The sequence below is a fragment of the Amia ocellicauda genome, chromosome 7 (genome assembly GCF_036373705.1).
Source record: "Amia ocellicauda isolate fAmiCal2 chromosome 7, fAmiCal2.hap1, whole genome shotgun sequence".
Classification (NCBI taxonomy): Eukaryota; Metazoa; Chordata; class Actinopteri; order Amiiformes; family Amiidae; genus Amia; species Amia ocellicauda.
In genome coordinates, this window is record NC_089856.1 from 10,233,789 (window position 1) to 10,248,085 (window position 14,297).

At 44.0% G+C, this 14,297-nt stretch overlaps 1 protein-coding gene across 1 annotated transcript in view; it reads right to left on the bottom strand.

Annotated features, from left to right (window-relative positions):
* Positions 1 to 217: 217 nt before the first annotated feature.
* Positions 218 to 14,297, bottom strand: part of cers5 (ceramide synthase 5) — a 30,941-nt gene continuing 16,861 nt past the window's right edge. Inside the window, exons 2-10 of the mRNA XM_066708302.1 lie at positions 12,692 to 12,797; positions 12,128 to 12,258; positions 10,911 to 10,968; positions 10,311 to 10,361; positions 9,866 to 9,958; positions 7,723 to 7,851; positions 7,201 to 7,307; positions 3,351 to 3,507; positions 218 to 809 (exon numbers count right to left, since the gene is read on the bottom strand). Coding sequence (XP_066564399.1) covers positions 651 to 809; positions 3,351 to 3,507; positions 7,201 to 7,307; positions 7,723 to 7,851; positions 9,866 to 9,958; positions 10,311 to 10,361; positions 10,911 to 10,968; positions 12,128 to 12,258; positions 12,692 to 12,797 — 991 coding nt within the window. The 3' untranslated portion in view covers positions 218 to 650. The remainder of the gene's footprint in view (positions 810 to 3,350; positions 3,508 to 7,200; positions 7,308 to 7,722; positions 7,852 to 9,865; positions 9,959 to 10,310; positions 10,362 to 10,910; positions 10,969 to 12,127; positions 12,259 to 12,691; positions 12,798 to 14,297) is intronic.

Sequence of the window (14,297 nt, forward strand, 5' to 3'; positions counted from 1 at the left end):
GATGAAGTGCATAAGTTATTAATGTGGTATTCATACATCAATTAATAATTGACACCCATTATTGTGACATGTGACCGTTTTGATTGCAAGATGCTCTCGAATGCTGGGTGTGAAGAATTCTACACAAACTCAGCACATACAGATAACCCACTTCTGTGGTTGCTACGATCCCAAGCAAGACTTGGGATACGGGTGACTACACAGTTCTGACAGCCGCTGAAAATAATCAATTTAATATTAACTTTTTTTCCATTTGGTCTCCAAATAAAAATTAATAAAACAAAACAAAAGAAACAAACAAACGAAACACATAACAATTGATACAAACTCAAGTATGCATGACAATAACAGCTTGGGCAGCCATTCCATCTGCTATAAAACGCAAAGTGGGCAACATGAGCGGTCATGACCCCTGCAAGATTGAGCAACATTACCGATTTGGTTTTATTAGGGTGGTTCAGTTTGTATTTTTTGGTCTTCGTTGCGATTGTCACTTCAGTTTCCCCTACGATTGTCCTGTCTGTCCTTTCCAAGACTATTTCATGCCTTTAAAAAGTCTTTGTAGCAAGGAGGGTTTAGTGTCCAGGTAAAGGGGGGTGGTGGTGATTGTGGGGTACTGCACATTGGGAAACCACTTCCTTCCTTCACCTTTAGTGCTCTTGTCCCCACACCCCCATTGCCAGGTGCCCATTGGTTCCGTTCTCCCCCTTGGTGAGGGAGTGGCGCTGGGGGGGCTTGGTACCGTCTTTGGTCGCGTCGCTTTCCTCCTCCGAGCTGCTCTCGATGTCGCTGCGGTCATCCTTCGACACCTGTGGCACGCACAAGGGCACGAGTTAGGCAACAGTCACAAAAAACAAATACACAGACAGTGCTATTCTGTGGGTCCCTAAGGCACACAGAAATGGAAAAGATTAATTTATACAGTCTGCAGGGGATTTACAAGACCACAGCCCTCAAGTCACTTGGCAAGGCCTTCAAAATTAACCAGAAGGCCACCTGCAATTCCCAAGTGCGCCACAAGGAAGAGATCTAGAGCTTCTAAAGCAGCAGGAGTTGGGTGTTGCAGAGTTTAGAAGAAAAGGGAGTTTATTTTATTAAATGTATTTTTTACTTATGCAATGTATATTCTTCACAGTTCCTGTGTGTATATAAAAATATTCAAATAAAAAAAATCCTCAAAATACATGTTCTCCCCCCCCTCCTGCTCCCTAAGATTTTGGTCAGATCATCGTTCTCTTGGCACAGGTGGCAGTTCTGCAGCATGCCAGGTTTTTCTTGTCGAGGTCTTAGCAGCCGGCAGGGAGAGATGGCTATCGCGGGGGCGCTGCGTGCTTCAGTGCAATCAGCAGAAGCACAACAGCAGGAGAACGTGCACGAACAGCCATACACAGTCACAGCACCTCCCTCTGAAAGAGATGGCAGTGAGAGTGGGCGTGGGGGCCCGTCACCGTCAGAAAGGGTAAATGAGTCTTTTTGACTTCAATCCAGAATAGGACTGTAAATCAGCGAATCGTCTCTTAGATCAATGAATTGCCCCCTGCTGCTGCTGCAGATCTTGATTGAATGGAAACCTGTGTGGTGTTCATGCAGCTAACCCACTGATTGGCTGAAATCCTTTTAAGGTAAGTTGGGTGGGGCCAGGGGGGTTACACACCTGAAATCTTTGTTTATTTGCTATTTGCTACTTCTGCTAACAGGATCTACTGCACCATGGGTTGACATAACCGGTGCACCAAAGATCGTGGAATAACTGAACAAAACCACTACATCTACAGACATGCAGGTATTTCTGTAGTACAGGCCTCCCCCTACATACACCCCCCCCCCCCCTTTGAAGACAGTGGATGTTCATGCTAGAGCACAGTATATCAAACTTTACCCATACTATCATCATCCATATTTTAATAAATATTCACCCATATTTATACTAGAACCTAGCTTTTCAATAAGAGTTCAGTTTGAGATCTTGTGCTGAACAGAGAGATAGAGAAATGAGGGGAATAGAGCATTTCCCCAGTGCACAAGCAAGTATGAAAGAAGGAAAGAGACAAAGATCACAAGCCAACTTACAGCAGAGACAGGTTTACCAGTGGGATACGCTGGTCCCCCAGAGACAAAGAGAGGGAGCGAGTGAGCGACAGAGAGGAGTGGAGGACTCTGACACGGGACAGAGAGAGAGAGAGAAAAGGAGAGATAGAGAGAGAGCCCTCACACCACCTGGGGGAGAAGAACAGCACACGTCACTGCAGAGAAAGATGAAAGATGAGAGAGGGAGGGAGGGTTTGTAGATAAGGAGGACTCTCATATAAAAGCATATAAATGTGTTTTCAAAATTAAAAATCAATTATTTATATAAATGCTGTGGCCAAATCTCTCAAGATTTACCAAAATTGATCTGTAGATTTTAAACCAGAAAAAATGTAAATATTCAAAGTATAACACATTCATCCTTTTAACAGGCAAATGTAAATCTGCTGGGACAAGAGGATTTCTCTCAGAAAAGCTCAAATTGCACATTTCAGATTAGCCAATGCCTCGATGTAAACTTAATTTTACATAGAGGCATTGGCTAATCCGAAACATGCAAATTGAGCTTTCATTTGAGAAAAACTTATTTGCTTTCTTGTGATGGGAAGAGGGTGGGGAAGCGACTAACAACAAAAGGTCAGGCAAAGGAAGAGAAGAAACAGTAACAGATTCAAGGAAAGGAGGGAAAACAGGACATTGAGAGAATGAAGGATAGAGATTGAGGACAGGAAGTGGCATGAGGGACTTTGGAAGAGGATTAAACAAATAAATGGGGGGGGGGGGAAGGTAACAGAAGTTACAGGAACTGAGAATCCTTCCATGTATGTAAGGTAAAGGTGGTTAGGGTTATGGACTTTGAAGTAGAGGGTTGTGGGTTCAATCCCCAGGTGGGGGGCACTGCTGTTTACCTTGAGCAAGGTAAAATGCCCAGCTGTATAAATGGGTACAAATGTAAAATTTGTAAGTCACCCTTGATAGCGGGATTCAAAAGTTACGCCATAAAACCACGTAGATTTCTTTCCGGCTGTAGCAACGGCTCATAGGACCCAAGTCCTCATAAGGATACTGGTCAAAAACACTTAGTGGAAAAGAACTAAAACAAAAAAAACCTGCACACAAGGATACAGTAGATCAGGACCAGGGTTGGCCACCACTGTGCTCTACAAAAGGATCTTAACCTTTGTGTATCGTCATCTTGCGTTTCACCATTTATTGCAGCTTAGCACTGTGCTAAGCAGGGTGGAGGGGAGGCCCTGGCCATGCGTTAGCTAGCTGTGCCCCACCGTAATGGAGAGGAAGTAGGGAAGGCGCCTGGGACTCACCTTGCCGCGGACCATGGCTTTGAAGGCAATGCGCACGATGAGGTAGGACCAGATGATGTGCAGTACCTGCAGCACTAGCAAGAGGGCATTGAAGAGCCACCAAGAGGGGTAGGGCCCTATGATCGCCCAGCTCTCAAACAGCGTGGTGTTCAGAATCCTGCAACAGCAAACAGCTCAGTCACTCCCCAATTAAAATGAGCATAGGCGCAACTGTGAGATCCTACCCCCCGTACCACTTCTTGTCATTCAACTCCAAAAAGACTGATCATCCACTCAGAGCTATGGTCACGTGACGCTAACCTCCACCTTACATTTTCAGCTAACTAGAAAATACCCCCAGGGCAGTTGTAAAGTGTCACAAATTAAATTCAGGCACTTTTTTGTTTTTGTGATCATGAGAAAGTGTCTGTGTGTAACATCTGCCATTCCATTTTCCCCCAATAGGCCATCTTGTCACAGTGGAGGGCGGTTTAGGAAGATGGTCCAGTCAGTGCTGGATTGCATTATTGAAGTCTAGGAAACAAGCAGATCTCTATCTACAACTGCCATATCATGACAGGGGATAGGGACAGTCAATTCATGGCCCTTCTCCAAATCAGTTCTAGGACAGATTTGTTTCAACTAACTCCTTAATTATTTAATTGCTCATCACTCACCGGGATCAATTAAATAATGAACGGAGAGGAACAAAGCACAGAAAAGGAATGGCTCAGAGGGATCATGGCTCAACTTGATCCAGGTAGGGAGGCAGATAAAACAAAATTAACCATACTGACAGGTTCGTTTTGGGGTATGTTTAAAGGAGCAATACATTATCCTTTTTTATACTGTGTCCATTTTGCAACTCCAGAAACAGATGCTGATTGATTCCCCACTATATTATTATTTATTTATTAGCAGACACCCTTGTCCTGTGTGTGCGTCTCTCTCTCTCTCTCTCGTATATACACTCACCTAAAGGATTATTAGGAACACCATACTAATACTGTGATTGACCCCCTTTCGCCTTCAAAACTGCCTTAATTCTACTTGGCATTGATTCAACAAGGTGCTGAAAGCATTCTTTAGAAATGTTGGCCCATATTGATAGGATAGCATCTTGCAGTTGATGGAGATTTGTGGGATGCACATCCAGGGCACGAAGCTCCCGTTCCACCACATCCCAAAGATGCTCTATTGGGTTGAGATCTGGTGACTGTGGGGGCCAGTTTAGTACAGTGAACTCATTGTCATGTTCAAGAAACCAATTTGAAATGATTCGACCTTTGTGACATGGTGCATTATCCTGCTGGAAGTAGCCATCAGAGGATGGGTACATGGTGGTCATAAAGGGATGGACATGGTCAGAAACAATGCTCAGGTAGGCCGTGGCATTTAAACGATGCCCAATTGGCACTCAGGGGCCTAAAGTGTGCCAAGAAAACATCCCCCACACCATTACACCACCACCACCAGCCTGCACAGTGGTAACAAGGCATGATGGATCCATGTTCTCATTCTGTTTACGCCAAATTCTGACTCTACCATCTGAATGTCTCAACAGAAATCGAGACTCATCAGACCAGGCAACAGTTTTCCAGTCTTCAACTGTCCAATTTTGGTGAGCTTGTGCAAATTGTAGCCTCTTTTTCCTATTTGTAGTGGAGATGAGTGGTACCCGGTGGGGTCTTCTGCTGTTGTAGCCCATCCGCCTCAAGGTTGTACGTGTTGTGGCTTCACAAATGCTTTGCTGCATACCTCGGTTGTAACGAGTGGTTATTTCAGTCAAAGTTGCTCTTCTATCAGCTTGAATCAGTCGGCCCATTCTCCTCTGACCTCTAGCATCAACAAGGCATTTTCGCCCACAGGACTGCCGCATACTGGATGTTTTTCCCTTTTCACACCATTCTTTGTAAACCCTAGAAATGGTTGTGCGTGAAAATCCCAGTAACTGAGCAGATTGTGAAATACTCAGACCGGCCCGTCTGGCACCAACAACCATGCCACGCTCAAAATTGCTTAAATCACCTTTCTTTCCCATTCAGACATTCAGTTTGGAGTTCAGGAGATTGTCTTGACCAGGACCACACCCCTAAATGCATTGAAGCAACTGCCATGTGATTGGTTGGTTAGATAATTGCATTAATGAGAAATTGAACAGGTGTTCCTAATAATCCTTTAGGTGAGTGTATATGTTTAATATTACACATACCACAATATTCACATAGTTTTGTGAGCCTTGTCCATACGTGAATATTGTCCTATGTTTAACATTAAATCCTTCCCCACCACTTAAGTCTTGTGATCAATTTTGAATAATCCTTTTCAGCTGCTCATGTTGCTGGAACAGTCAGTAATAGGGATGGGAATGGAGTAATTTAGTGTGTCCCCCCCGATCAATTAAAAAAAGTGAACACATTAAATAGAGAACATTAGGAATCTGTCAACGTATTCTAAAACATTACTAGTATAGACATTGTTACAAAGAAATTGCATTTCTGTTTAAAGAGGATGTTGAACGTCCTTGTGAAAACGTTCCAACAAACAAATACTCTTACGCAATTCAAAATCAATCCTGTCCCACTGGTTTAGAAAAAAAAACAAGAACTGTTCTGGCATGTGTCCTTTCACATGACTCCCAAAAATTGCTGCATCATATTCTTACGATAGTTACAGTATGCATCAAATCTTTAATGGGTTGGCCAATGTCACATTGCATCAATTACTCAGCCATGTCCCCAGAATGTTTCCAGACATTACTTCGTTTGGCTCCTTTGCATTTGAATTTATTAAAGTAACATACTCACTGGCCTACATATGGCTTGCGTCGCCGTCACTAAAGCGTTGCCGTCTAAGGTTAACACCTGCCCACATCTATTTAAATTAAAAACGGTTTGCACGTTAAGGTTGTACACACATTTAAGTTGTATGACTGAATAGATTTTAAATCATATTGAACTGAATTCAAGTGATAAAATGTATAAAATTATAGAACATTCCGGTAGAGAACCATTTAAATGCTCGAGTAATTCTAATTATACCGAGTACTTGAATACTCTAACCCACTCCTAGTTAGTGTAAGATATACAGATTCTGGGCACACAAGGCCACAACAGTTTCATGGAGACACACAAAACTATACACTCCTTCCACTCCTCTGCTACCCTGCCCCCCCCCCTTTAAGTAACCAGTACAAGATGTAACTGAGCCCATCCCAGCCAGTCCCCCCCAGCAAAGAGATGGATTTCAGTGATCAATAACAGCATCGCCCCACAGAGACACTGAATACAGTCACTCATGTTACCACCACACCCCTGCCTGCCTCATCTCTAGTTGCACCAGTGTCTTCTCCTGCTCTCCAGGATTAAATCCACAAGATCCAAGATAATGCAGGAGCGATTGGCACCCCAATCACGGATACCATTACCACGGATACCAAGGTTAGGAAATGTGTGACAATCTACGAGTCCTTAAAACAAAAAAATAAGGAACCAAAAGTTGACTGCAATATGGAAGTACAGTCCCCATCTTGACACAGCTCACATTCATACGCCACGGGCATATGTGTTGGGACTCTGATCCCCAAAAACACAAATGAAAAGACTGCAAAACAGAGGTTATACAAAACCACAATCATAAAATGTTTCCTGCTTAGATCCATGAGCCTTGTATGTGCCGTCTATTTCTCAACACATCAGAAGGCTATTATTTCAGAAGCACAAGAGAGAACATTACATTATAACACATTCAAATCTGATGTAACGGGGCACCCTATGTGTGAGCTCGCTATAGTGCTCAAACCCCCCTACGTCAGGAGGCGTGGAGGGTCTCTTGCTCTGCTGGGGTGGGCAGTTCTAAGGCTTGTACTCACCAGCAGGGATAGATGATGAGCCGTGTGAACACGAAGACCGCCCCGAACATAGCGAACACAGTGTCACACACGCGCTGGTACTTGGCATAATTCGCCAACTTGGCAGCCTGGGATGGGGGGGGATGGGGGAGAGCAGGCGATCGGAAAGCAAAGAAAAAAAGGTTAAAGGAGGAAATGCATGTACAGCCCATTCAAAGACTGGTGTACCAATAGTCAGACAGGTAGTATCCCAAGATTAAGATAAAAAAAGGCTAAGCAACAGTGACTCTTCCAGGCTAAGCAATTTGTGGGAAGCCAAATAAGCATTGTAACAACTAACTATCCCCATTTGCAATGATCAAAAACAGAAGACCAGCCTGATCCAGGAAGTTGGAACTCTAGCAGAACCTGCAGGATTCAAGGGTGAGATTTCTAGAACAAACATCAGTGGCGGCCACAGAGCAGAAGAAAGCAATGTGGATCAGGAGCCAAGGGAACCCAACACTTTCCTCTCACTCCCCGCCCCGACTTCTGATCTCTCACCTCCAGCAGGAAGTCGGAGGTGTCGTGGAGACACATGACCAGGGTGCCCACGCGCAGCATGTTGTTGACGTAAGAGAAGCTGATGAGGCTGATGGTTGCCAGGTGGTGGATGAACATGATGAGGAAGTCCTGTTGAGAGACATGCACAAGGAGAGAGACAGCGGTCAGGTCAGCAACAACGACACTGCACTCCTTCTGGTTTGTGCTCTCAGGCCAGCTCCCAAAACCAAGAGTGTAGAGCCAACTCAGCAGGTCTCCATGCCACTACCGTGTAAGTTGACGGGCTCCCTCAAAAGCTATTCACTGCATGCGTGTCAATTAGATGCATTATAAACCTCAAATGGTTTGCTGCCAGTTTCAATGTAAACTGCTATTGCTATCCGAACTTTGATAATGCATTAAAAGTACAGAAAGTTGAGACTTCATTAAATCGCCCATTTTATTATATTAGTTGGAAACCTGACCCCCTAATAATAGCTGCCTGAACCCCAACTGTAGCCAACACTGACATTTTGAGCTACGCCCACACAAAGTGACTCAAATTGACATGGGTAAGAAAAAACTAAAGAAATACAAATCTCTACATGAGGCAAAAGTCTGGTTTCTGTTTAATGGGGTGGGTGGGTGAGATGGGGTGCTGCACAAAACTTTATATAATAAGCATCTTAAGACTTGAGAAGGTTGGGAAACTTCTCCTAATCGATCAGAAGGATTGCATCAGTCAGTAAGGCCAGGGTGTCCAGATCTATTAGTAAAGTGCACAGCTGCCCATTACATTTTTCTGTTGTTCCAGTACCTCTTTCACAGCAGGGGTGGGGTAAGGGTACACACTGCGATCACAAGGCAGTTGAGAGTTGCTTTTCAGTGGGATCCTTCCAGAACAGGGGAGACTGTTCTTGGCATTGGGAAGGTGGACGCACCCAGGCTACACTGGGAATGCACTGCTCTTCTGCAGTCTTCACGCAGTACAGCCATTGGACTGTGCAGCTGGCAGGATGTGGAGCCAAACAAGATAGGAGTGTGCGTTTGAAGTCCTGTCCCACAGTGTTGTGGCAATATTCACCAGACAGCCGAACAGACAAAGAGTGGCTTATGAGTAATAGCCAATTAAAAGAAATCACCTGCAGGGGTCATGGCCGATTCACAGCTACACTGACAATAGGGCCCGTGCTCCCTTTCATTGGCGTTTCACTGGCCCTGTAATTAGCCTTCGGAACCCTGCCAGTCTTTTTGATTTAATTGCATGTATATATTTATTCTCTCCCCAACATAAAAGGGTCTGGTTTTCATTTTACATGGTTTACCACTCTGCAAACCAAGTCAAATTTAATCCAATGGATCAGTCGCTTGATCACGGGCGCTACCACCAAGCGTGTGTACTATATTGTGTACAATTAAAAAAAAAAAAAACCTCGGTCACAAGCTTGCACAACCATTTCATGTAGGCCAACAGAGGAGCACAAAAATGTCACACTAACAGATTACTGGTCTGACTTCTTAATGACACAGTCTATTCTCTTTATTCACATAATGGAGTTACTCTTGATTTATATGCACTTATACAGAACAGAAAGGCTTTAAATACACAAACTAATACACAATGATTATTTGCGATTCTTGGAAGGAGGATTCTAGGCACCAATTACTTTGAACAGCGAGATTCTATTTCTGGGAACGTGGTCTCGGATCTCCCTAAATGTCCAGGGCACGATATCAAAGGCCTTTAACAAGCATTGCTAATTAGATGTGACATGAGGTTTTGCAGATTTCCCCCCTCTCCCCCCCACACCAATCACTCTGCCCATACAGATACAGCAGAGTTATTATGCATGAGCTTTAGAGAATTGTTTATGAATCACAGCTGATGGAAATTGGGAATTAAATTGACGGACTGTGTGCTACCATGCCAATTTCATTTAATAAAAATGCAGTTTGCAATGACTTTGATGTTGATTTCTAGTGGTGTTTAAAGACAATCTGGACGGAATAGGTAGGGCTGGATTGTGGTATGAAGCCTTGTGTGCCTGCTGTGTGGGTGCAGGTGTGCTGGGACTCTCCTCTCTCCTGCCCCCCCAGTTTAACACACACCCCTCCATAGATACCCAAAAGATGAGCCTAGAACACAAAACCACCACTGTCTTACCTTTCTCTTAATGTCAGTGAACTGGGAGAACATCAGTGACCAGTAGAACGCCAGTTCGGTGATGTAGTAATAATATAGCCCAGGTGTAAGGATCTGCAAGGAATGAAGGAAGTGGAGTTGGGAAGCCAAATCACATTCTCTCTAGGCTTACAGCAGAGCCAAGCCAAGCCATTTAATGGCCACCTCTAGCACTGTGTGGTATGAAGAGGGGCATCTGCAGACTGCAATGGTTTGTAGCTCATTACACAAAAACCTCACCCACATCCCCTGCACTTTCTTTGTAGGAAAACTGACACGCACACAATAAACGATCAGATTCTCATCTGGTAAAATAGAGAAAACAAGGGGGGGGAAAGGAAAAAAATAAATTAAAAAAATAAGACCAGGTGAAGCAGTATTGCTTCGGTACAGAGAGGAAATGGGATGGAGAGGAGAGTAGGGTTACCTGGTAGGGATAATTGTACCAGCACTGCCTCGTGTCCCATAGCCAGGAAGACTGCAAAGAAGAAGCAAAATCAGGCAGAAAATAGGAAACAATTGAACTTGAACACATTGGCCTAGACAGACACTGCGTAAACATTTGTATCTCGAGTTTCTCAGGCCAGAAGTAGACTACAGCCTGCAGCTCTTTAAACCTGGGCGTCTCATTTTATTCCCGTCTGGGTTTGGGCCCTCTCTCCAGCATCGTGAGAAACAGTTGCTAATGACAACCTCATAAAATAATGGATTCAAGATCTCCATGCGTTTAAATTTAAATGAAGCCATTGTTACATACATACATACATACATCGAGCAAAAATCAAACTACTTACTTTCAAAGACTCGTTTGCAAGCTACTTATTGGATATTAGTCAGGGATTAAAGTAGAATCTGCCTGCATAAACCACTTCTTTAGCCCTACGTGTGTATGTGTAAAGGATTTGGCATAGTTTCAATTATTGTTGATTACAGTGTGTAACGCACTGCTGTTTGTTCACACACATGGAGGTTTGTGTACGAGAGCTCCTGCCTCCGCTCCCAATCAGGACAGAGCTGGCCGACTCACCTGCCACAGGAACCGAATCCCATACGTAAATATGTACAAGTAGAAAGTAAACCTCCACCTGCAACCAAAAGAGCAGGGAGCAGTGATTAGGCAAGAGCTTCAGATGCAACACACAGTTGAAACCTTATTACAGCCCCGATTAGGTTTTAATTTCTTAATTGTTATCGAACAAAAAATATCTTATTGCTTGTATTTTAAATACCACTCACAGGTGATACCTTTAACTTCCGTAGCAGTATGACTGGAGGAGAGAAAGCAAAAAGACAAAAGAGGTAGGAGAGGAAAGGCAGAGAGACTTAAGGGAAGGAGAAAAGATAAACCGAGGAGGGGGCAGCTGCATTGGAGTTTCAATGGGACAACGACATCGATATGGAATGATAAGGCCCTAGTTCAGTGAACGCCACAGAAGCAACTGCTTTGATTATAGAAATTATGAAATACAAGTTTCTGGTAAAGGTTGTTTCTCTGCAGCCTCAAAGAAAACAGCCATTGATTCATTTCCCACCATTCTCAAAAGGGTCTTGACTTCTACTGAGCTCCTCCATTTTTGCATTGCATTTGCACATTGAAGTTATGATGAATGGGGGAATTCCGGACCATGTTTTTCTTTGTCGTCTGTTTCGTGTGGGTTCCTTCCTCACGTACCACCCAGTCATTGCCCCAAGAATGTCAGCGTTAGACCAGCATCAATTGGATGCCACAGGAAACACACAGGCAGTCGCAGACATCAAAGGTGTTGCTGCATCTTCTTCAGTATTCCGCCGCCCCTGGGCTGACCGAACATGTGCCTGGGATCAGAGAGGGCTGGCGTGTAATCTGCAGGTGCCCTCTGAATCGCTTCGCTGAGGGAACGAAACAGAGCTGCCCAGAGCTGTGACGCCAAACTGGATGAAACCGCTTTAGGGTTCGTCCCTCTGTCCCTCTTTGTTTACACCGTAGTGTCGTCAGATTCACACTATGCAAGAGGAAGGAGCTAGATTTTTTTTTTTTTTTTTAATCTAAATATAAACACGAAGAGCCCACGTGCAGATTTATCAGTTTAAAAGCACCTGGCTGCTAAATTATTTAAGAGACAAACATTACAGACACAAACTACCTACGAAATACAGACTTCGATTGTTCTGCTTGTGGAACCTCCCTATTTAAATTGCAGGGGGGGGGGGGGAATAAAGAAAATCTGATTCTAAATAAAAGAAAGGTGCTGAGGGGAGACGCACATGCTCTCGCAGAATTTGGTGAGGATGCTGGGCTTGTCCTGGTTACGCCGGTGCCGAAACCAGCGCTGGATGCGGCGCACGTCCCAGTCCAGCTGTTTGGACAGACCCTCCAGCCTCCGAGTGTCTGGGTACTGGAGAGGGAGAGAGAGAAAGATTGCAGATCAGGCAGCTCCGACTAGAAACGAGAGGTATCGACTCAAGGGAGTAACTAAAAAACAAAAAGCTCTCTCAGACATCTCTAGAAATCTTATGACCTACAAGATATTTAGGCAGAGCTTTTAATTATAATTATAATAAAGCAGTGCCCTCAAGCAGTGCAAACATCTGAAGCCGATTCCCTGAAAAAAAAAAAAGACCAAGTCTGAAATTTGTAAGATTTTTTCCATTAATTTGCAGACTGGGTGCTGAGTGATAAGTGGACAGGTAAACACTGGTCACTTCCAGATGTATGAAAATCAAAGCTATGGTGTTATTTATTTTATTCCCGAGGAATGTAATTAAACTTTTATATACACACACATCAATAACAGGGTCAAGAGAGGAAAATGAAGGAGGATGTCCCACCTTTGTGATGGATGTAAACACTTTCTCTAGAATGGCTTGTGGCTGTGCCCTCCTGGTCGCCTCTGTCTGTATCCTCAGGATGTAGGCACATGGCAGGGCCACAAACCTGTGAGACAGAGAAATAAAGAGTCTGTGAGATCCAGTTGACCACTTTGCTTAAAAGACCTACTGCAAACAGTACCACTGAACACTTCAATTCTTTTGAGACCAAAAGAGAGTGCGTGCATGTATGCAAGTATGCATTACACATAGATGTATATACATATACACACTTATTTTATTTTTGTTGTATTTACATGCTCTTGCTGTTCTGCACCCGGGCAGCAGGTTTTCTAATCTAAAGCTCAGCACACAATTGTCAAGGTCTTCTTATGGGCACCTCTTCTTGAGAACAACCAGTTCCATCCCACTTATTAACCTTGCACTGCAGAGGGGTAACAAACAAACTGGCACTAACTAAATCATGCCGACAGGGGAAAGTGCTGGTACTCTGTGTGCTTGAAAGCATCACAGTTCCCAAGTTCACACTCAGTGCTGCTTAAACAACTTCTACGGAAACTGATTCCATAGGTGCATGCATTCTTTTACTGATCTCTCACACACCGACTTGCTACTTCATTCAACCAGGACTGACACAATAACAAACACTGATCATCTGTATTGCAATACTCAAATACACTCACCTAAAGGATTATTAGGAACACCTGTTCAATTTCTCATTAATGCAATTATCTAACCAACCAATCACATGGCAGTTGCTTCAATGCATTTAGGGGTGTGGTCCTGGTCAAGACAATCTCCTGAACTCCAAACTGAATGTCTGAATGGGAAAGAAAGGTGATTTAAGCAATTTTGAGCGTGGCATGGTTGTTGGTGCCAGACGGGCCGGTCTGAGTATCTGCTCAGTTACTGGGATTTTCACGCACAACCATTTCTAGGGTTTACAAAGAATGGTGTGAAAAGGGAAAAACATCCAGTATGCGGCAGTCCTGTGGGCGAAAATGCCTTGTTGATGCTAGAGGTCAGAGGAGAATGGGCCGACTGATTCAAGCTGATAGAAGAGCAACTTTGACTGAAATAACCACTCGTTACAACCGAGGTATGCAGCAAAGCATTTGTGAAGCCACAACACGTACAACCTTGAGGCGGATGGGCTACAACAGGAGAAGACCCCACCGGGTACCACTCATCTCCACTACAAATAGGAAAAAGAGGCTACAATTTGCACAAGCTCACCAAAATTGGACAGTTGAAGACTGGAAAAATGTTGCCTGGTCTGATGAGTCTCGATTTCTGTTGAGACATTCAGATGGTAGAGTCAGAATTTGGCGTAAACAGAATGAGAACATGGATCCATCATGCCTTGTTACCACTGTGCAGGCTGGTGGTGGTGGTGTAATGGTGTGGGGGATGTTTTCTTGGCACACTTTAGGCCCCTTAGTGCCAATTGGGCATCGTTTAAATGCCACGGCCTACCTGAGCATTGTTTCTGACCATGTCCATCCCTTTATGACCACCATGTACCCATCCTCTGATGGCTACTTCCAGCAGGATAATGCACCATGTCACAAAGGTCAAATCATTTCAAATTGGTTTCTTGAACATG